This window comes from Thunnus thynnus, chromosome 9, assembly GCF_963924715.1.
Source record: "Thunnus thynnus chromosome 9, fThuThy2.1, whole genome shotgun sequence".
In the NCBI taxonomy this organism is placed as follows: Eukaryota; Metazoa; Chordata; class Actinopteri; order Scombriformes; family Scombridae; genus Thunnus; species Thunnus thynnus.
In genome coordinates, this window is record NC_089525.1 from 31,528,891 (window position 1) to 31,551,209 (window position 22,319).

Below are 22,319 nucleotides of genomic sequence, written 5' to 3' on the forward strand. Positions count from 1 at the left end.
CTTAAAGAGTCAAAATGAACCTCTTACTGGGGTGGATCTGTCGTTACAAACTCATGCTGTGAAGCTTAACATGTTATCAATCCCAAAGTTCTCAAACATACTAAATATGTCAGGCTGAATATTGCAGAAATGTGTCCAAAATGATGACATCTAGAATATTTCCATTTGATGCTTGTTTGAATATGCTGTATCACTCGATGAATACATATAATGTCTGACAGAGTGGAATAAGAGGACTTTACCAAAATTAAAGCTGTAAGTTTTCTTAAACACAACATATTAAACTCAATATCGGAGGGTTTGTCACTGTTGATCCTCTGAATATGTTCACTTGGGCTTCAGGGAATAATGATCGGCATTTTTCTCACTGTTTTCTGACATTTTATACACTGAACAATGATATTGAAGATGAATTGTTGCAGCCTCACAGGACTCCTATGATGGAATAATATGACCTGACCCTCAGTTTTCTGTGTGCAGTTTAATGAAACACAACTTTACGACAAAAGAGCTCAATATAAACTAAAATAATTTAAATCTTAAAACTAGATTTTGACACAGAATGTCTCTTTAAGACAAACACACTAACAGATGATTCCACTTGTAATACCTGTAAACTCCTCTGCCCCCTTTCTGTACAACATCTCAGCCACAGTTTGGTTTAATGATTACAGAGAGGAAAACCTCTTTCACTGATCATTTGGACACCTGACTGTTGTTTTAAGACTGACTTGAAAAACTGCAATATTATCATCTGCATCGGTGAGCGTACCTGACCTTTAAGGGGGGAGGGGGGGGGTCCAGTTTCCAGAATCCTCTCAGTTACAGACTCAAAAATAATGCAAAGAATACAAAGCTTTATAAACTTTCTTCTTTACAGCCAAAAAGGCAAGAACTGCTCTTTTTTAGGCAGCAATTTAAACCCCCAGGATAAAGGAAATAGTGAGACATTTATATCCATTAACATTGATAATGTTTTATCCACTTCTGTCCAGAAAAAGATATGAATTCAGTTACCCTATTTATCCACAACCAGCAAAGATCAGATGAGCTTCAGTCCATTGTTTTAAGTGCTGAGGGAGGAATGTAAGTCCTGTGTATGATTTTTTATTTATATAACTCTATGAATCTGACTGTTTCCTGTCTCCAGAGGTGACAGACACTCATAAATCTTCCTCTCATTGACACAGAGTCTGATTGTTAAAAGAAACTAGTGATGAGAATTGTTGTAAATATGATCAGCTGATTACAGATGCGCTGTATATGTTTAAATATAACATAAAACATCACTGAAATCTTTATGCAGTCTTCCACAGACAGGGTGTAGCCTCCTATGATAATATTACAGAGTGTGTGTCAACAGGCTGCAGTTCACACTGGAGTCTGTCTGCATTTCTGCTCAGCTTTTCCTCCTCATGGCTCATTTCCATGACTCTGTGTCTATAGGCTGTGTGGCTTTGGAGAGCTCACATCTGATTGGTCGGGAGAGCTATCCCGCAGATCCAAACCGCGCTGTGATTGGCCGTTTGTGCCAACCTGCTGTGCGGTTCTCTTATCATCGCAGACACTCAGTAAGATCTCTTTTCGTTACAGAGAAACTGATCCGGCAACTACATTTTCAGTAAAGTCTGACCGTTGTTTTCCTCATCGCTGTGACTGATTGTGTTTTTTTTTATTTTTATTTTTTTTTTAATGTGCTGACTGATGAAGTTTGGACGCGCAGAGCAGCTCTGAGTTGAAGATGCAAACCTCAAAGAGTTTTCGGTTGGATGATTTTATCGCAGGATGGATCGGAGGTGAGTGGCACTAAGTTATTTGCAGCCTTTTATTCAGAGTGAAGCTGCCTGTTGGTGTTGTGTGGATCAGTGCGGGGGGTTTTTGGGGAGGAAGGGGAGAGGAGGGGAGGGGAGGGTAGGAGTTGCACTCAGTGTCCTCTCAAATCTGCATGTTTGTTTGGATGAAATCAGGTTTGCATTGAGGAAAACAACAGATAAACACACGCACAGCTGTTATATTCGCACAATAAAAAGCCGCTTTGCAGGAAAACCGTTGCTGATCAACATGCATCCAGATCCATTGTAAACAATGGAGGGTCTGCAGAGAAATGTTGCCCCCCCTCTCCCTCCCTGCTTTCACCACACTAATAAACACTCTGACCTCCTGCTTTAACTCCCAACTAAAATAACATCCTGAAGTTAAATGTTTTATCTTCTTGCATTTAACGGCTGCGGTTAAAGGATTAGTTTCATTCTAATGAGAAAACGTTGTTGAAGTAGATTTCCATGCGTGCAGCTCGGGCCGTTAGAGGCGCTGTTGCTGCATCAGTTTTAGTTGAATAAACAAAAGTAGGCCTCCCAAAGCCCTCATACTGACCCCATGTTGTCCTGTTTATTCATACAGGATGGTCCAACGGCAGCAAAAAGCGATTCTGAATTAAAGATCAATAAAAACCTGAAGAAGAGAAGCAGAAAGTCTTTGGAATTACATTGAAAGTGTTGCCCGTGTAAAGGCAAATTAAGAAAAAAAAGTTGAGATCAAACTGTTTAAACTAAAAAAAAGTAAAATTTAAACTAAAACCTAAAGTTTTGGGATGAATTTGAAAGTGGTTCAAATATTTACATGGTTTAATAATGTAAGAAAAAAAAGCTGATGATGATGATGATGATGATGATGATCTGTGATGAACGTTGCAACCTTAAACCCAGAATTTCTGTCATCAATGCTACATAAATATGAGCCACAACTAAAAAAAACTGTAAATTGATTGAAAAAAACTACTGCAAAATGTAATAATCCAATGAAACTGATTGTACGTTTTCACAGAAGACGTTGAAATTTTGACTGTAATGGTGCTATTTTTTTATTAAAAGTGCAAAAAAATCTTTTTTACAGTATGTGCAGTAGTGGAGGCAACAAAGACGTCACCTAAACACACCGTTCATATGTTTTCTCTCATTGTCTGTCTCGTATGTGAGATGAAGCATCTTTCGCTCTGCTGTGACCTTTAGGAACTAATCCAGGCCACATGCAGTCAAACTCAAGTTTCTAAAGACCTCAGACTTGCTCTTTTCTCAGGAGTTTGATATGTTGGTTAAAAAAAAATCAAACTAACATGCAGTAATTATCCTGTTTTTCTTATTCTAGTCGATTAAAACATAGTTAAAAGGAATGTTGGAGAAGTACTGAGCAGCAAAGAGGAAGATTTAGAGGATCTGGGGAGGCATAAAGCATGATGAAGCGATGACTGATTTGTGACTGATTTTTTTTTTTCCTCTGATGCTCTGCAGCAGTGCAGCCACTCAAGAAATAAAACGAATAAAAAAAGCAAATCGTTTAAAAGATTGAAGAAAAATTTAGTATCAGTCGAACACTTTGACCTGCATTTCAGCTGAAAATGACACAATGTATATACAGCAGAGTGAACCAAAGCTGTCTGCTCAGTTACACATCTGAAATAAAGACTTGAGATGTCTTAAAAAGTTTAAGTACTTGAACTGCTGTTAAATACATAAAGTTACACCCTAAAACCATGTTACGAGTACAAGCTGCAGTTTTAAGCTCTGCTCTGGGATTTAAGCAGCAACTGCAGGATAAAGCTTTTTTTTTTTTTTTTTTTTTTTTTTTGCAATTTGTGCTTCTGTAACTGTCATGGCAGCAGCCAAAGCTGGATTAAACAACTAGATGAAGTGAGTCGGTAAAATGGGCAACTGCCCCGGGGTCACTGCATGTCAGTTGGTTTTTGTGGTCATCGCAAATAACTGTAAATTTGTTGGGCAAGTTTCAAAATACGCACAATTAAAGCCAAATATCATCAGGAAGGATTTGAGTAGTCAGCCAAGTCCTGCATCAGAACTTATTCTTGAGGTCTGGTAGAGCGCCCAGAGTCAAAATCTAGTTTTAAGATTTTCTTTTAATTATTTGATGTTGCTTAAGTCTTAAAAAACGCACAACAGATCTGCAGCCAGTGAGGAGAGGAATCTAAAAGTCAAAGATGTGTGTGTGTGTGAACCGTTACCTTCGGGTACATTCCCATCAGCTATAGGGTTTTTCTGGATGTTTCAGTAAAGGAACCTTTTGTGTGGCTGATTTTAATTGTAGCTCTTGGTGCAGAAGACAAAGTTCTTTGTTTTGTAATGTAATGTAAGTATGTGTTTATGCAGCTGTATTTTGGTGTCTTGTAAGTCCATATGGGGTTGGGCGTTCGTATGTGCACGACACAACTAACTAACTATTGGTTGAGTACTGAGTCTTTAAGCAATATAGTGTATAAGCTGCTATGTGTAGTGTTGTGTGTGTGTGTGTGTGTGTGTGTGTGTGTGTGTGTGCTTGATGGGTGCTGGAAGGTGACGGGACACCCACACAATGCACAGAGAGCGGTGGGGACATGAGGCACAATGGCTCATTTTTGCCCCTGGGCCTCATGATTACAGCACCGTTTGACCGTTCTCTTGCTACATCTTTATCACAAACTTCATCACAAAGCGGAACAAAAGGCCATAATATTTGTTTCATAGTGGAACAATGAAACTAATATGAAGTGGTATAGCTGCCTATCGAGGGGAATAAAAAAAAAAAAGTCTTATAAAGAAAAAGAAAAATTCGCAGTTATTAAAGCAAATCCAACTTTTCAACAAAATGCCTTTACATCAGCAGTTCCACGGAAACATAATCTCTTTATTCCTCCTGTGGTATTTTGTAAATTCATTTTTTTTTCCCCTGTGTGTCTGTTTTTCTTTCTCTTTTGGCTGCAGGAGCCTCCAGTGTTGTTGTGGGCCATCCACTGGACACAGTGAAGGTATTTCAGTCCTATGGCATGATTTTACCACACATCTCCCACATGTATAACTGCCCCGTCCTGATTATAGTTGTGTAAAAGAACAAAAATCTGCCATTTGATAAGGCTCATGTATCTCTGGTGCTTTGTCCTGTAAGAACAATCAAGACCAGTTTACCTCTTTGAACAAATGTTCTTGTTTTTTCTGACAGACATGTATCCAATTACTGATGCAAGAAGTGGAGAAAAATGGGGGATGAATGGGGAAATTATGTATTTTTTTGATACAGAAAGAAGGCAAATCCACATCCAAAATGTTGCAGTTGCAGTTCTGGCTCCATTCGGTAGTTTGGAGTTTGAATTTTATACTAAAAACATCTTCTGAAACTTCTTAGTCTCATCTATAGAGAGGTGAATTCCAGATTAGCTCAGATTAGCTAGTTTTGCTAGCTTTCCGTGTATTTTGCAGGTATTTATTGTAGAAAGCTAACAAAAATCATTGTTTTATGCTACAAAAGAAGACGTTTTTACATTTTAATGTCCAGTAAAGTAGTAGATATTTATTTCAGGAGGCTGTTTTGAGAAAGCACAATGAAAACTGTAAGAAAATACTTTGTTCAGCTGATGCTAAAGGAACAGAGTCGAGCTATAATGGCTTTCTGTTCTGTTTTATTCAGTCCTATTGTGACGCTGTTTGGTTTCTCTCCTCTAGACGCGGCTCCAGGCGGGGAAAGGCTACAAGAACACTTTACACTGTGTCCTCACCATCTACAGGAAGGAAACGGTAAAGATCAAACCATGTACAGTAACGTCCTGAGTACAGTATGAATGATTAGGAGATAACAACCGTTTTCAATTCACTTCCTGGATGCTTTGTACATTGCTCTTTGGTAATAAAGATAGACGGAGAGAGAGGAAATGAAATATTCAGTCATACATTTCTTAGAGTTTGAGCTTAACAAATCCTGAGATTTATAAATCTCCTCTTTTGTCTCAGTGAATTGTGTTGCTGTCAGTTTTCACTCAATGATAATACTCTTCTCTACATTTTTTTCCACTCATGCATTATATTTATCACATCCCAACGCTGTAATTTGTGGGTTGCTTATGTTTTTATACCTATTTTTTATTTAGCTTGAGTCGGTTCCAGTTTTTGTTTTACTTGTGTTGCTTCAGTGACCCAGTTTCTCAGCAGGAATCCTAAAAATTGATCAAATGTTAAGTGAGTTTAACCTAGTTATTTTTAAAAGTTTGAAATGAAGATAAAGGTTTTAGATCACCAAAGCTTGATTATTTGTGCGATATGAATGATTATAAGTTAAATTGTTAGTGGGAAATGAAGAAAAGTGTTCGCTGCATCTGTTGAACACTAGGTTGATGGTGCAATATGAATGATTGTGGTATGTGTCAGCCTTACACTACCTTACAGAAACCAAAGGCCTCCTCCTCCTCCTCCTCTCAGTGGTCAGATGATTTGTTAAGGCAGTGGACAGCTGTGTTTAAGTTTCAACATGTGTCTTCCAAACCTCCCCCCCCCCCTCCCCCCGACTAGGAGAGAATACTTTCTGCAGAAAGAAAAATATTTGGCAGCAACCTCCAGCCTTCATGCTGCTACTTTTCATTCTGTGCATTGTTGGCAGAGGAAACGCTGAGTACACTCTTGAGTTTAAAATGTGCTCCTTTAAATCCAGGGTTTTGCTTTCTTTCCCCACAAGAAAAAGTCTTTTTTTATTATTCATAATCACTTACAACTAACTGTATTGCAACCTGTCATGTTTCTCAGGTCATGGGGTTCTTTAAAGGCATGTCTTTCCCGCTGGCCAGCATCACCGTTTACAACTCTGTGGTGTTTGGCTTCTTCAGCAACGCACAGAGATTCATAAGCAAGTATCGCTATGGCGACGGGCGGCATCCCTGCGGCATGCTGGATCTGACCGTGGCCAGCATGCTGACTGGACTGATGTCAGTTGGACTGGGAGCCCCGGTGGATCTGGTCAAGATCAGACTGCAAATGCAGACGCAGACGGTTCTAGCAGGTAAATTAGGGTTAAGTTGTTTTTTGTTGGGGTTTTTTTTTTGGCTTTATTTTCCCCCCCGTAGGCAGTAGAGAGCAGGAAAAACAGTTTAATCTAAAAAAAAAAATACATGACCGCTGTTGTTGTTTCTGGTTTTTTTTTTTTCCTCTGGTTCTCTGGAACATAGTCGACATAGTTGCTGACAACGCTTGAGCACACACAGACAGTCCTAGCAGGCATATATGTTGTTTTAATTTGTCTTTGGAAGCTCAAATAGGCTCAATTTGTTTTCTAAAGTTAAAAAAAGATTATAAAAATTCGTACAAGGATCAGCATCAGAAACAGACTCAATGTGTCCGGTCATCATCATCATCAGTCAGCTAATCAAACTGAAGCAGTTCAAGGTCGTGAAATAGCTGAACGTCAGAATGACATTGCATTCTGATACTGAGAAGAGACTGAACAAACATCGCTGACTGTCAGACACTGTGTCAGTGTGTGTGTGTGTGTGTGTGTGTATGTGTTTGTGTGTGTGAGTGTGACAAGGCTCCATTCAGTGATTTGGAAACATTTCCACCTTATCGTGCTGTTTACTGTGAGAACAGCAAGGTCCCTGCTACTGACCTGACTACTTGACATTTAGATTTCATCCACAAGTTGCAGTTCTGGTGTAAGACTGTCACTTAAAGTAAAAGTCATACTCCTCCTAAAATCTGTGTAGTCTTGAAAAGTGGCTGTTTAAAGGTCAATAATCTCCTCCTTCACAGCAGCTGTGATGAGCTTAGATTCATGTCAGATACTCAAGCATCGTAATCTAAATCTTTGATGTTCATCTGTACGTTCGCTATGTTCCAAGCGCTTAAATTTTCACCTAAAAATGCCCAAAAAGTTGCAACATTTATTAGAGTTGCAATGATTAGTCGGTCGTCAGAAGCAGAGATGCCAAATATTTGATGTTTCCAGCTTCTCAAATGTGAAGATTTGCTGTTTAGTTATTGTTATTTGGTTAATTGAATATCTTAACATTTTTAGACTTTTAGTCAGACAAAACAAGGAATTTGAAGACCTCGCCGTGGCCCTACAGTTCACGGACTAAATGATTAATCGAGAAAACAATCGGCAGATTAATTGATAATTAAAATAGCTGTAGCTGTTGGTTGCAGCCTTAAAACTGACTACTTCAACTTTTTGTAGAATCCAGTATTTCTACTGATGAATTCTAATAATTAACTGAGTAATTGGATAAGAATACTCATGATTTTAAAAAACAATATCTAACATTTGAAACAGCTTAAATGTCTCAAAATTGTTCTTTTGAGGGTTTTGTATTATTGTATCTACTTGTACAGCCGTCATGGCTGAAGTTGAAGTACTGAAAGAACTTGAAGTGATAGTTGAAAGAGAAGCACTTAATGAAGTAGAAATGGAAGTACCAATAAAGTTGTAGTGGCAGATGAATTGGAGGCGCTGAGAGAGTTTGAAGTGGCAGTCATATTAAAAGTGCTGGAAGGAGCTGCGGTTTCAGATGAAGTGCAAATGCTGAACAGAGATGAGGAACCAAGTTTTTTTCTTCTGCTTTCGATTCGCACAGTCAACTGGTGAAACAGTGATTAATATCCGTACTGTCATCCACGAATTACACAAGTTCATTGCCATTTGGATCATACTGAATGTAGGGAAGTCAATTATATTCCCAGAAAGGTCTGATAAGTGATACAGACACCTTTTAAAACTACAGGGTTGAGGCTGTTTGATAGTAGATATATTTTGGACATATTTTGGTTGGGGTTTTGTTGTCTCTCTGTTAAACAGTAAACCAATAAAACTGAGGTCACAGCCGTTAAATTAAAGGATGAACTTGCACGTGAAACATTTATTGCCTTTTATTTGTTTATGGTGTCTATTAAACTCACACTCTTCTGTTTTTGGCATGTGATAACTTCCGTTTAGATACTTCAGATCCAGACTGATTCTATGATGGTGCAAAGTGCCAGAAGATTCACTCAGTATCGGGCAACACTTTGATTTGATAATCTTGATAATACCTGATACATGGTTATATAAGAAACAGATTCTTTTTCACCACATTCAAAACTGTGGTTGGCATTTTGACTGCCAACCACAGTTGGCGAGAAATATTAACAATGCATTAACACATTCGGGGTTGGTGGTTTCACTCCCAGTGTACAGGAAGTCAATGGTTAGAGGCACTTCAGGGTCAGAGCATAATGTTTTCATCAGTTTTTCTTTTGCAGTTTGGAGAAAGATGCACCAAGACACAAAATCTCTTCGCTAAAATGCTCACTAACACCCCAAGAACTGGCTATAATCATCTTTTATATAGTTATATGTTTTTAAGTTGAGTTTTATTGAGTCTATTAATCACTTCCACTATTTTTTAACAACCACACAAGCAGAAATCCATCAGAAGAGGAGACAGACTAGTTTATACACCAACAGGAGCAGGAAAGTCAAGTCAAGTCAATTTTATTTGTATAGCCAGATATTACAAATCACAAATTTGCCTCAAGGGGCTTTACAATCTGTACAGCAATACAACATCCTCTATTCTTAGACCCTCGATTTGAGTAAGGAAAAACTCCCTAAAAAACCTTTTAACAAGGGGAAAAAAATGTAAGAAACCTCAGGAAGAGCAACAGAGAAGGGATCCCTCTTCCAGGAAGGACAGACATGCAGTAGATATTGTACAGAATAGACCAAGAAAGTAAAATACAGTATGGAAAAACATGATGACAAACAGTAAATGGATCAATAACATCTAAAGAATCTATTCAGGATGTTGAGCAGTTTCCAGTACCGCCAAAAACAGATGGGAACTGAGCCATGAAACCTCCATCACCATGTAACCATGTAACAAAGAGTATACTGCTCAGCAGTTTGGTTAAACATTGCATTGATGTTGCTAATTTTGTTTATTTCCTTTTTATTCTTTACAGAGAACTTACACCTTGCCGGCAACGTATCCAACGGCACCAACATCCCTCTGCGCTCCGTCGACATCCCCAACCAGAGACTCTACCGTGGCCCCATCCACTGCATCAGCAGCATCCTGCAGACCGAGGGTCTCCAAGGCTTGTACAGGGGGGCCGGAGCCATGATCCTGAGGGACGTTCCTGGATATATACTCTACTTCATCCCTTACACCATCTTCTGTGACCTGCTGAAGCCAGACGCCACGTCCAGCCCTCATCCGTGTTCCATCTGGCTCGCCGGAGGACTGGCAGGTAAATGTGACCAAGTCTACAATACGCAGCGTTATAGTAGTGAATATTGGGTATTTCTGTTGTGTTATTAGAGTTTGGTTTGGCTTAAATTGTCTTTTCAGTAGGGTTGGGGATCTATTTAAGCGTAAGTTATGGTCTGCTGTGAGGCCAGGGAGTCAGAAAGGAGTAAGAAAAGAAAGAAGAGTGAAGCTAAACCTTCAGGAACATTGTGCACATCTTGAATTAATACAAGCTGGTTGGCTTTGCCTTCTGCTTCTTAAATATATGTGAAGGTTTTGTATTCACTGGTTACCTCCGCCTACAACTCATCAAGTTAATCGTCGGGTCATGGGACAGGAAGTTGACAAACTGAGGATAAAGTGGTGTTTTTTCTTCTTTGGGTTGTATCCAAAGCCAGTTGCATTACTGTATGTTCTGATCAGTGATGTCAAAACTTAACTGGGTATTAGGCAGCTGTTGGAAACCAGTGACTGCAATGTTACACTTTAAACCCACGCAGAGCAATGTAGTACTACTTCCCGGACTAACAGTATGTGAGTCATTGTTGATTCACCCTTTAAATGACCATTTTATCAATTTTCAACCTTATCTCCAGTGTTCTGGGGCGTAGATCTGTTCTTCTTCCAGCACCAGCACCTTCATTTAACATATACAGTGACCAAGTTGGGGGCAATGAAGAACTACAGGCTATTTCCACTTGGATTTCTAGTCTCTGCTTCTGGGTATGCAGCTCAAAAACAAAACTTCCTTGTTCTCTTCGCTTAAATTGCAATCTAGCTACATTTCCAACAGTGAAAATGGCATCCCAAAATATGAGTGCAGAGGATGTCATGGATGAGGATACATTTAACAGTGTTTTGGCAACCACGTAAAGGCCGTGGTATGCTTAAAAATGTGTATACCATGTAAATATACAGTATATACATCCATTCAGATATATCTGTTCCGAACAGCCACACTCGAAGGTGGGATGAAAAGCTTGCTGTCATGAAGAGAGGCTAGACATAATAATTGTTAAATATAGGGATAATGGTGCACGTTTTCAGAGTGTTGCACTATGTTGTATACATTTAAAGTGACAAATAGTTGTGTAAAGAGTGAAAAAAGACAGCTGGAGAGACAAGTTCAAAGTGTGCTTTCTTTCTCTCCTACGCACAGCTGGTCAGTCACTGTACGAAATGGGTGTGGATGTCAAGATTGTCGGTGTCAGAAAATTAAAAATATTGTCAGACGCAGTTCTGACATTGGACAGGTGTGAGGAGAAGAGGTTTCCAAAGCTGTCTGACCATCTGACAAACTCTTCTGACGGAGTACACCGATACCTTAAATAACTATTTCCTTTACTTCTTTAGGATGGACAGCAATTGGCTCTCTTGTCCCCAAATACAAGCAGCACAGCTGCTGACCGTTCAGCAGCTGAGCCAGCAGTGCACTCCCATTTAAATCAGATTTGGCATGAACTGTTTCCGACAGAACACCAGAATACTAACAGTCAGTTCATTTGATGGCTTATTGTAAGTTCCCATGAAAAAGAAGTGAACATGAAGTACATGACTCATAACTATTTATCATATTGTTGAGAAAAATCAGGTTTATCGTATATCGTCAAGTTGGTGATCAATGTAAGCAACAACTGAAGTTGAAGTAGCCAGTCTGTGCACATTGCCTCAATCAAAGCCATGATGCCGGTTCATTTTGGTCCCTCACCAAATGAACTTGTGTGTGAGTGTATATTCAGCCCAGATTGGTTTAGATGATGCACAAACTTTGTGCTTTAATGGAAGCTATTTTTTCTGATTCAGCAAATAAATGCAACAAGTTAAAAGGAGGATTTCTATAAATCCAGAAACTGTATTTAAGCAATGTACAGTATACGTCCAGAAATTAAGATCAAGATTAAGATTCAAGATTTAGTTTATTGTCATTTTCTTTCAACGGCAAGGAAAAAAATGGATAAAAACATATATTCTAAGAGAAAAAACAAACAAAAAAAGAACAAGCAGTTAGCACCACAGCGCACTAAAGTGCATTTAGAGAGAAAAGTACATGTCTCAGTTCGATGCAGGCAGCCCTTGCATGTCAACGAGTGACCAGCACTGATTGGGGAGTTATATAATCCATTTAGCTGTCCAGAGAACATTTGGCAACATAATTGTTGGGACAACTGGTTTGTATGGGTTAACAGTTAGCCTAGCTTGCACTCCTCCGTGCCTGCCCCACTTTCACGTCCTGTCACACTGCTTTCGATGTTTCCTCTCTGGTGCAGATCCAGTCTCCTTGGGGTCCACTAGGCGTAGCAGAGTAAGCGCGCTCAGCTGATTTAATTGTCCCAGCTAGTATTTCTCATAGCAAAAGTATTTCTTACAAATGTCCAAAAGAAACTGATGACATATTTCCTTTGCACTCCACACGATGACACAGATGTAGGCGTAGACATGGACAAAGACACTGCATAGTTGGAACTAGGAGAGGCCGCCGTAAACGTTGGTCACGCCGCCATCACACCAGTTCATGGAGAGAGAGAGAGAGAGAGAGAGAGAGAGAGAATACCACAAACAAGAAACTTTTTTAATTTATCTTTTTGTATTAAAATAACTCTTCTGTTAGCTTCCTAGTTGTTTTAGCTAGCTAGTTGTTTTGATTTAAAAATATATCCAAAGATGATATTTCCTCTTCTGTTCTTCCTGATTAATGCTGTTACCTGTTCTTTAGAGTCTTTTCTGAAGATTATTTGAAGATTGTTTTGCAAAATGTCCAGGTTTGAGATGTATTCAGGAGCCCATCTCTCTCTCATAGAACACATAGCATTAACTGGTTTAGTAGGAAATGATGTACTCTAATACAGATGTATTGTACTTGACAGTAAAAGATAGTATTCTTGTACTTTTCCTTGTAGCTACAAACCTATTTCCGGTCTAAATCACAACCCAGAATGGCCTTGATCTGGTCAGTCAGCAGTGTGTGAAGTGTGTTTGTGCAGACCGATCTTTTATTGATGTCTGTGTGCTGTTTTACTGCACGATGTGTGTCGGTTATTTTTATTGACTAGTGAAACACCTTGTGACGCTTGCTCCGGATAGGTGTGCCACAAATAAAGGTTACCTTAGTTCACCTTAATTAGGAGTGTTGCTGGGTTTATTAGTGTAATGGCCTCATTCCAGGACAGAACAATTACAAGAAATCATTAACCATTCATCATCTGCGAACATGTGGAAGCTCAAACTTTAGAAATCAGGCTGCTGCTGCATTGAAGTGTAGAGCAGTAGGGGTGTTTGAACGCACAGCCAACCACAGGGAACGACCCGGGTGAATGTGAGCTGTGTGCACGGCGGATAAACAGTGAAGGGCCTGTGGACTCTGATTTGGGAATTGTTTGGTCTCAGAGGTTTCAAGTAGACTTGCTTCCAGATGCAGACCAGCCACCTACGAACACGTGACGGAGTCAAAACGTGTTGGAGAGAAAACTGAAATCCCTGTGTTCTGTAAATCACTTCCATCAGGCCTGTATGTGAATCATCATCTGGTGCCAAAATGAACCCCTACAACTCTGAACATGTCCAAAATAAACAGCGGCTGTTCTACAAGGGTATAAACTGTGGTATTTTAGAGCAGCCTTTACACCGTAAATTCTAACATGTTCAGTTTACTTGAAAAAAGTTTGGAAACCAATTGCCTGTCATATCACAATGATTAACCACCGATAGTAAACTCAACATTTTGTTTAAAATCTAGTAAACTTGACATGTTATTTCTAGTAAAGTATACTATTTTTATATACTATTTTTACTATTTATACTATTTTCAGTTTAAGCCTTTAATCCAGTGGAGTGGGACAGACTAAACTTATTTTGTGTATCATCAAATAGCCATTAATTCACATTTTCTAAAAGCATTTTTTTTTCTGCTAAGGTGGCTGTTTTCCTCCCAGTCTCCACATAATAGACTGCTATTTAGCTTTTGATGACTTTATTGAATACTGAATTCTAGTATAAAATATATCAGCTGAGAAACAACTTCAAAGAGGATTGCAGGCCTTTTATTTTCACTTTACCGCTGGTACTTTTCCACTTCCTCAGCTGTCTGAATGGATATATGACTCAACAGGTTTTATGAGATCACCTAAATGCACCATTGGTTTAAGTTAGTTTTGGTTTCTGTGAGTCTTCAGGTCCACTGAAGGATCCATCTTTGTGGTCTGTTGAAGTATCACATGCTAAATTGGGACATTTTGGGGGGGGGGAGTCTGTAAATTATACAGTATTTTATTCAACTTTGTTAGTTTCAAGTTGAAAGCTTTGACTTCAGTGCATGTCCCAGTGGTCCTATTTAGAAAAAAACAAAACAAAACACAAACAAGCAAATTAAGATGATACCTGACTTTCCGAGCACAGATTTCATGTTATATGCCATATATTTGTACACAACAATGTATTTTAATAGTCATATTTTGTTGTTGGATTGTGCCCCTGTTTAATATTCAGTACCATTTGTACTTTTCCATATTAGATGCCAGTTAATCTGACTTTCTGAATTACCTGGAATGCAGCATAATGCTCTGCGGGGAAAAGAATCCATAACCCCGGCAGTGTTTCACGCTTGACATCTAAAGTTATTTTTTCTCTACTTAAGGGTCCATATCCTGGGTCACGGCCACGCCGGCTGACGTGGTGAAGAGCCGAATGCAGGCAGACGCTCAGCTGCAGAGGAAGTACAGGGGAATCTTACACTGCATCATCCACAGTTACAAGACAGAGGGAGCACAGGTGAGCTGCATGACTTCCGACCTGAGGAAGAGAAGTTTGATTTACAGCAGAACCATAACACAGTCATAAAAGTGCTTATTGCAAACTCAGTCAACCTGTCAAGAATTAATCATCTGCATTATGAGCTTCCTTTTTCCTTGACAGCTGATATGTGTAGGAAAATGTAAATAATGATGAGCTTGATCTAACGTACTAATAGTGCATTATGTTAAAAAATGGGAGTTTTCTTTGTAATTGCGGTTTTCATTTTTGCGATACGCTTGGCCGAATCACAAAAAGTGTATCTATAAAAAGCAGAACAACTTAATAAGAAAGCAAATACTTGGTCCAGATTTCAGTAATGAGTGGTGTAAGGGATTACAGTTTGAAATTCAATAATTACATTACAGTTACTAATCCCAGTAACACTCCGTTACTTTTACACTTGGGGGTCGGCGTGCTCGCTGTCGTAGTGCGATTAATGGAGTGTTGATATCAATGTCTGCCTTCAGCTGACAGACACTCTGGAAGAGGAGAAATGTGACTTCCAAAGTTGTGATGTAGGTTAGCCGGCTTGCTCACCTGATGCTGGTTTAGTTCAGAGTTGGAGGGGTGTGTGAAACGTGCGGCTGAGGTCGGGACGTCTTCCAAACCGTTTCCTGCCTGCTTGTTTTCTATTTCTACATGTTACTGCAAAGGAGCTGTAATCTGAATTAAATAACTGTACAGTACTGTGATGAAACATATCAGTACTGGTGTTAATGTTGACATTGACAGCAATTGTATAAAATAACATGCTCAACATGTAATCTTTTTAAAAACAGCCCTGAACCTTACAAGGCCAATGCTGACATCTTTCAACCGTTTGGGACTTATCTACGTCACTCCCCCACAGACACACACACACACACACACACACACACACACACACAGGAGAGCCTCTCGTAGCAGAGCCGCTAACACACATGGACCACACAGAAACTTTTACAAAGTGCTTTGAATGAGCCTCTAATGACTGTCAAAGCTCCGGTGGACTCTCCAGCACGGACACAGAGAGTCTGTCAGCAGCTGCTCACGACTGGTTAGCTCAGATTACCAGCTCTACATCTCTGTTCATGCTACACTGAGCGGTGGTCAGTCGGTGTCCCCTTACTTCCTGTGTCCCACACTACATAATCGCGAGGCCACGCCCCCTACAGTCGTTGTCCTATCTGGTCCTCTGCTGCATTTTTTAAAATATGCTGGGAGGGAGGGAACCAGCAGAATTTGGATGCGTAGTTATTCTTTAAATACCAAAGATGCTGAGTACCATTCCCAGGGTGCCAGGGTTACTGGGTTACTAGCTGCTGTAAATGAAACAGATGGTTTAATCGTTCAGAGGTGAAACCCTAGAAGAGTGTAAACACGACAAGCTTCAAGCTGTATTTTCAGAACGTGAATCCCCTGAAGGGTGTTGATCCACGTGAATCTGTCGGTGAATGAAAGCTCAGCATCCAGACAACCTCTTCTGATAAAGATCACATTACACCAACAGCAGCCAGGGCATCACACCCACACACATGCAGTATGATAAACACTCTCTGGTTCTCCACTGATCTGAGAGTAATGGATAATCAGATTCATTTATTTGGATTAGTGTCATTTATAGGAAAATGTTTAAAAAGCTGGAAAATATAGGTGACATTATAATGAAATACAGACAAAACTTGCAGCTCTCATCCTGAAATAGTTTTGATCTATCAGCAAGAATCAGTATATGATGCAGCTGTAAACTGTTACATGAAACTACAAACAGCAGATTTGTGACTTTGTCAAGCTTTAGTGGGGGTTATGTTAGGTGAACCGTTGCAACGTGATTGTATGAATCCCTCCCAAATCAACAACAGATCTGCTGCCAAAACCAACGTCCTGGTGTCAGGTTTCATAATGTTCATAATGTCAAAGGTCACAAAATGTAGACAAACTATTCAGGCTTCCAACATGGAAAAGCGTCAGAAACTTTACTTAACAAAACAGTCATGTGATCAATAACAGAAGGTCACCAGTGCTCCAAGAGGGGACTGAACTGCTCATGTGAACTCACGGATCAATGAGTCAGGTTATTATAGGATACTGTCCTCTAAAGCAAAAGAAGATACAACACTGTCTTCCCTGTGCGCTGTGTGTTTTTGTTAAAAGTCAGGCTATCTTTGGATAATGTTCTTTAGTTTCGTATACAGATCTGGAAGAAAGAGATTAAAATGTAAAGAAAATAATGATAATGACAAAATGTGCAAAATCTGAGATTAAAGGAAGATACAGTAAGATAAAGTAAGCAAAGAAAACTCTGGCTGCAACTGACGATAATTTTCATTATCGATTAACCTGTCAATTATTTTCTCAATTAAGTGATTGTAGTTGAAGTTGATTAGTTGTTTGGTCCATAAAACATCAGAAAATGGTGAAAAATGTTGATCACTGTTTCCCAAAGTCCAAGCTGACATCCTTAAATGTCTTGTTTTGTCCCAACCAACAGTCCACAACCCAAAGATATTCAGTTTACCATCACAGAAGACTAAAGAAACCAGAAAATATTCACATTTGACATTTGACAAAGATTAATCTATTATCAAAAATTTAATTTAATAGTTGTCAACTACTCGAATAATTGACTAATTGTTGCTGCTCTAATTGCAATTATTTATTTTTATCCTCAGCTTGCAGTTGCAATGTGCATAACATTTAGGTAGCAGTCACGTTCACCTGTTCAAATGCCAGACATCAGTGACGGCAGATTAAAGTTAATGTCATGAGTAAGTTGCCAAAGATGTTGTCTGGAAACTGGATATCATTCATGACGCAAAAGAGACGTCACTTTAAATCACATCAGGAGTCAAAGTCTTCCCAATTAACATTGCGTATGATATTGACTCAGGCATTTTGGGAAATGTGCTTATTTACTCCCTTGTGGAGAGTTAGATGAGAAGATTAATACCACTCTCATCTGTTGAAGTATGAAACTAGAGCTATGAGGTGATTAGCTTAGCTTGCTTAGCATCTAGAGGGGAAGTGGGGCAAACTGCTCTGTCCAAAGTTTAAATGGTGCCCACCACTACCTTTTTATATCTCAGTAATTAAGTTATATATAGTGTGAAAACTAAGGCGTGCAAAAACAAGTACACTACACCTGTTACTCCATGTGTCAGATATATGTAATGAACATTTCACAACTTCTGCTTATTTTTTTTATGCAGGTCATGAACATAAATCTGACTGCCACTCAAAACTGCTGTAATTCTGCACTCTCAACCTACAAATTGATTTTGTAATTTGATAAGAGGATTCAATACTGGATTCAGATAAATGCTATCCAACTCCAGCCTTGATTTTCCATATAACGATAAACAAACAATAATGTAAATCCCTAAAACTGTCCGTATGTTTCTGTATGCAGGTTTTCTTCCGTGGAACATCAGTCAACGCCATTCGAGGCTTCCCGATGAGCGCCACCATGTTCCTGACCTACGAACTTTCTCTGAAGTTCTTCAGGGGTCTTTAGGATCAGAAACGATTTTGGTGGTAAAGGAACAACACTCAGTTTTTTGGCAAATGAGCAAACAGCAAACAAATCCCAATTCTACCAGCTGTGAGTCAGCAGCTCTTTTAACTGATGTTAGCTTGTAGTTGCACTGAACACACAGTATAGTGTTGGCATGCTTCACTGTAAAGTGATCAAATATTTTCACTCAAATAATACGAATTAGGACACCACAGTCATCCATGTGTTCCTGGGTAGATCATTTCCATGAAGACCAGGATCTATCTGTGCTTATATAGCATGTTGAGATGTTGAGCTACTTCTTCCAAGTTTCAAAGCTAAAACTTTAGATAGTTCAACAGAAGATATGTGTAAATAAAGACGGTGGTTGAGGCTGGACTCAAACCAGGAACCTTCATTAATGATGGTTGCCCCTACAAAGCACTTTTAATGCTAACATGTTTCCATATGATGTTTGGTAGCACTTAAACTTAACCATGTGCTGAGAGATGGTTTGCTAACTAGCATTAACTCAGAAGAGAGAAAACAGAATATCTAATGTCATTGCCTGGTTTTGTTGTTCTAGACAATGATATTTATTATTCATATTGCTCTATATTTTGGATTTATATTGTAAGTAAAGCTACATGTACAGATGATTTTAAATGGTAGCCAAGTTCTGGATGGAAACTATGTGTGTGTTTTGTGATTAGTATATCAACCAAATTAGCTTTAAAGAAAAAATGCAAGACAGTTTGCAACATTAGGGTTTTTGCAATAACTTACTAGAGTTGAAATATTGCAGGTCAGCTGTTAAAAAGAACTGCAATAGAAGAACCCCTTTGATAGTCATGTAATTGGAAAAGTGAGAGTAAAATGTTTTCGTCAGCATCTTTGTTGCTAGCTGTTAGCTTGAGCATTAGCTAGTTGAAGTTGAAGATGCCTCTGTTGGTGCTGCCAGCAACATAAGCATGATAAGCACGTGATAAGCACGTGATAAGCACGCAAAGACAAATTCTAGAGAAAGTGGGTGCTCCTCTGCAGTTACAAGGAAGTGTTTGTTTGTGGAGATTGAGGATTGATTTATCGTTTGACTTTGGCTCTTTAAAAGTGGTTCTGAGATGAATTTACCAGGGAAAGTCGATGAGTGGGAAAGTTGCGAGCATCCTCGAGTTAGTTGTGTAGTCGCTAAATATTTCCTGACACAAATGCAAAAATAAATATAGCATAGCACAAAGATAATGAAGCGAACTGGAGACACATGGATGATTCTGGTGGAGCAGCTGAATATTTATTTGATGTAAATTTGCCAAAGAATTTAGTGTGTTTTCTTTTTAAGGTAGTTTTCTGGAAATGAGATTATGTTGTCAGTTTGGGATCAGTCTGTCCTGCAGCAGAACTTTAGCTGGACAACAGTCGTCTGCTCGCACACCTGCAGGTTTTTCCTGTGAGACCATTATTCCCCTGTGTCAATCTGTGATATATTGCACAGTAATACTTATATTACACAGTATCACCCATTAAGCACTGATTTGCAGGTCCAAAGAAGGCTAGATATCAAAATTAAAAATTTGCCAAAATCTGGTTGAAAAATTACAAATTTAGGTAACTATTGTGTCTTTGCAACACACTGAAATATAGTAATTTAAGTGCTTTGAAAACAACACTCACTTTTCAACTAAACTTGGCGCAGTTTTAATCCAGCTGTCTGGACATCATTTGGCCTGCAGATCAATGCTTACTGGCCAAGATTTTGTAGTCATTTATCAAGAAGAAGGGAGAGGTGCACTTTCATCTGAGTAAGATGAAGAAATACAAATTCATGCTGAAAACAGAGCTGAATGCTTGTATAGAGGATGTGACATTTTCAACACAACCGTGAGTTTAAATTTAACATTTTTGTGTCTTTTTTTTTTGCAGATGTCTCAGTTTGCTTTCTGTGATGATTTGGCTGTTTCAGTTAATTCACTTTAAGTTGTAGTTAATTGTTTTATTTTTGTACCGTGCACATAATCCATAATATACATTTTAAATTATTTTACATAATAATTAGTGCATTTACACATTGAATATTTTTGATAGCTATAATGAAATTCAAAACTAGTTAAGTTAGCAATAAAATAACTGCTCTTTATGTTGTATTGAACAGTACAGTGTAGTGTTGAAAATGACACATCCTTTTATTCACAACGTGAAATATTGCCGCCTTCCACTGCACACGAACTGTATGTGCATCCCATGTTACTGTCCACTTGTACATATGTTTGTGTGTTTCTTATATTAAGAAAAGTGAGTTTTACAAGTTAATTTTAACTTCATATTAACAAAAGCTAATTTTGCCCATGATACCGTTCAAATGCATGAATTCTGAGCCGTTTCACTACAGTTATATTATTGCTTTTCAAAGCTTGCAGCACAAATATAGAATTTAATATCTCAACAGTTATATGGCATTTACACTAATGAAATTAAGTTTCATTCCGAAATGAGATAACCTTTTGAAAAACAAACTCATTACTTTCATGGAAATAAAGCACATTCGGGGGAAAACAATCAAACTAGTCCTCATGTCAAAATCTTCCTGCATCAAAAAGTCATAGTTTTAAGACACAATCATCTTCTTTTTTTTGAAAATATCCTTTAATTTGACCCTGCACATCTTCCCAAAATTGATATTTCTAATTTTGAAATGAAAACCTTTTGAAGAAAGTTGTCTGCCCTCAGAGTTTTATAGCTATATTTTACATATTGTTTTCTTGTCATGTAAATACTTGTAAATATATAAAGTGCTATTTCAGATGGTGGAGAGCCAGAAGTGTCTTATTGTATATAAATAAAGCTTTTAATAAACACTTGAACAGACCTGCTGCTTCTCTGAATCTGCTCTTCTCAGAATATTGTGCTCATGTGGCAGCATGTCATGTGACAACCGCTGCATAAAGATAATGAGTTGCGACCAGATAAACACTTCAGGATATGTATATACTGTACGTTACACTGCAAGAGTTGATTTTCATGTAACTGAGCCTGCCAGGAAAATTTAGGCGTCGGTAGAAATTCGGCCCGACAGTGGTCGTCTGCCTGCAGACTGCTGATAAGAGTGTGAAGCTGAGGTCACTGTCATAACTACAGTAAACTATATGCTCCGTTTGTTTTGTACATTTACCTAAAACTGGCTGATATTATACAATGTCCACTAGATGGCAGCGTGTCACAACAAGTCATTCAGCAGCTGTTCACTACCTGCTGGATGTCCACTGGGGTACAGTATCAAAGAAAACCTGCCTAAAAGAAAATAATATCATTAATTAGCCTTTTTTATATTGTACTTTTTAAATATAAACTTTAATTTCTAATTACACATGTAAATTTTTACAGTTTAATAAAGTTCAGAGGTATTAATGATCATTTTAAATAACCATTTTTCTGGCATTTCATGTAGAATATCTACTGCAGCTGTCCGAAGGGAAGCTTTCTTTCCCAGTTTAGTTTTTATACCAGTCAGGGGTTTACATTTTCCCACTAAATCCAACCAAAGCTAACCAGGCTGAGGCAATGCAGCAGCACAACATCTGATATGATGTGTAACCCTGACCTATGATGCTGTAACAAACAACAAAACAGCCTCCATTCCCATTTACAGTAAGATAACCACTCAGTGTACAAAAGAAGGCCTGTTGATTCCAATACGCTGGTATATTCAAGTTTATGTATGTGTGTGAGTGTGTGGTATCTGAATAGAAATAAAAATACATAGGCTATAAAGTTATATTAAAATAAAGGTCTATAACATGGGTAATTAAATAAACTCACCTTAGTAATGACCACATTACTTGTTACAGGTGAGGTAAAATAACTGCCAATGCCAGTTTGACACAAGCGCAGTTAAATATGCAATATTTCAAACAGCCACCAGAGGGCGCTCTATAAATTTGATAGAGATTTTGCATAATTTTTATACAGAGGTGTCTCTTCCCTCATGTTGTGCATCAATAAGCAGATAACTAGACAGGAGTGTCTTTTTTT

General features: G+C 38.5%; 1 protein-coding gene across 1 annotated transcript; it reads left to right on the forward strand.

The window, feature by feature from the left end:
- The first annotated feature begins 1,500 nt into the window (after window positions 1-1,500).
- Window positions 1,501-21,153, forward strand: slc25a48 (solute carrier family 25 member 48). The gene is made up of 7 exons (XM_067600045.1): window positions 1,501-1,796; window positions 4,752-4,795; window positions 5,487-5,558; window positions 6,558-6,810; window positions 9,747-10,034; window positions 14,664-14,797; window positions 18,210-21,153. Exons 1-7 carry the CDS (start codon window positions 1,742-1,744, stop codon window positions 18,312-18,314), a joined length of 951 nt encoding a protein of 316 aa, XP_067456146.1. The 5' UTR covers window positions 1,501-1,741; the 3' UTR covers window positions 18,315-21,153.
- Window positions 21,154-22,319: the final 1,166 nt, after the last annotated feature.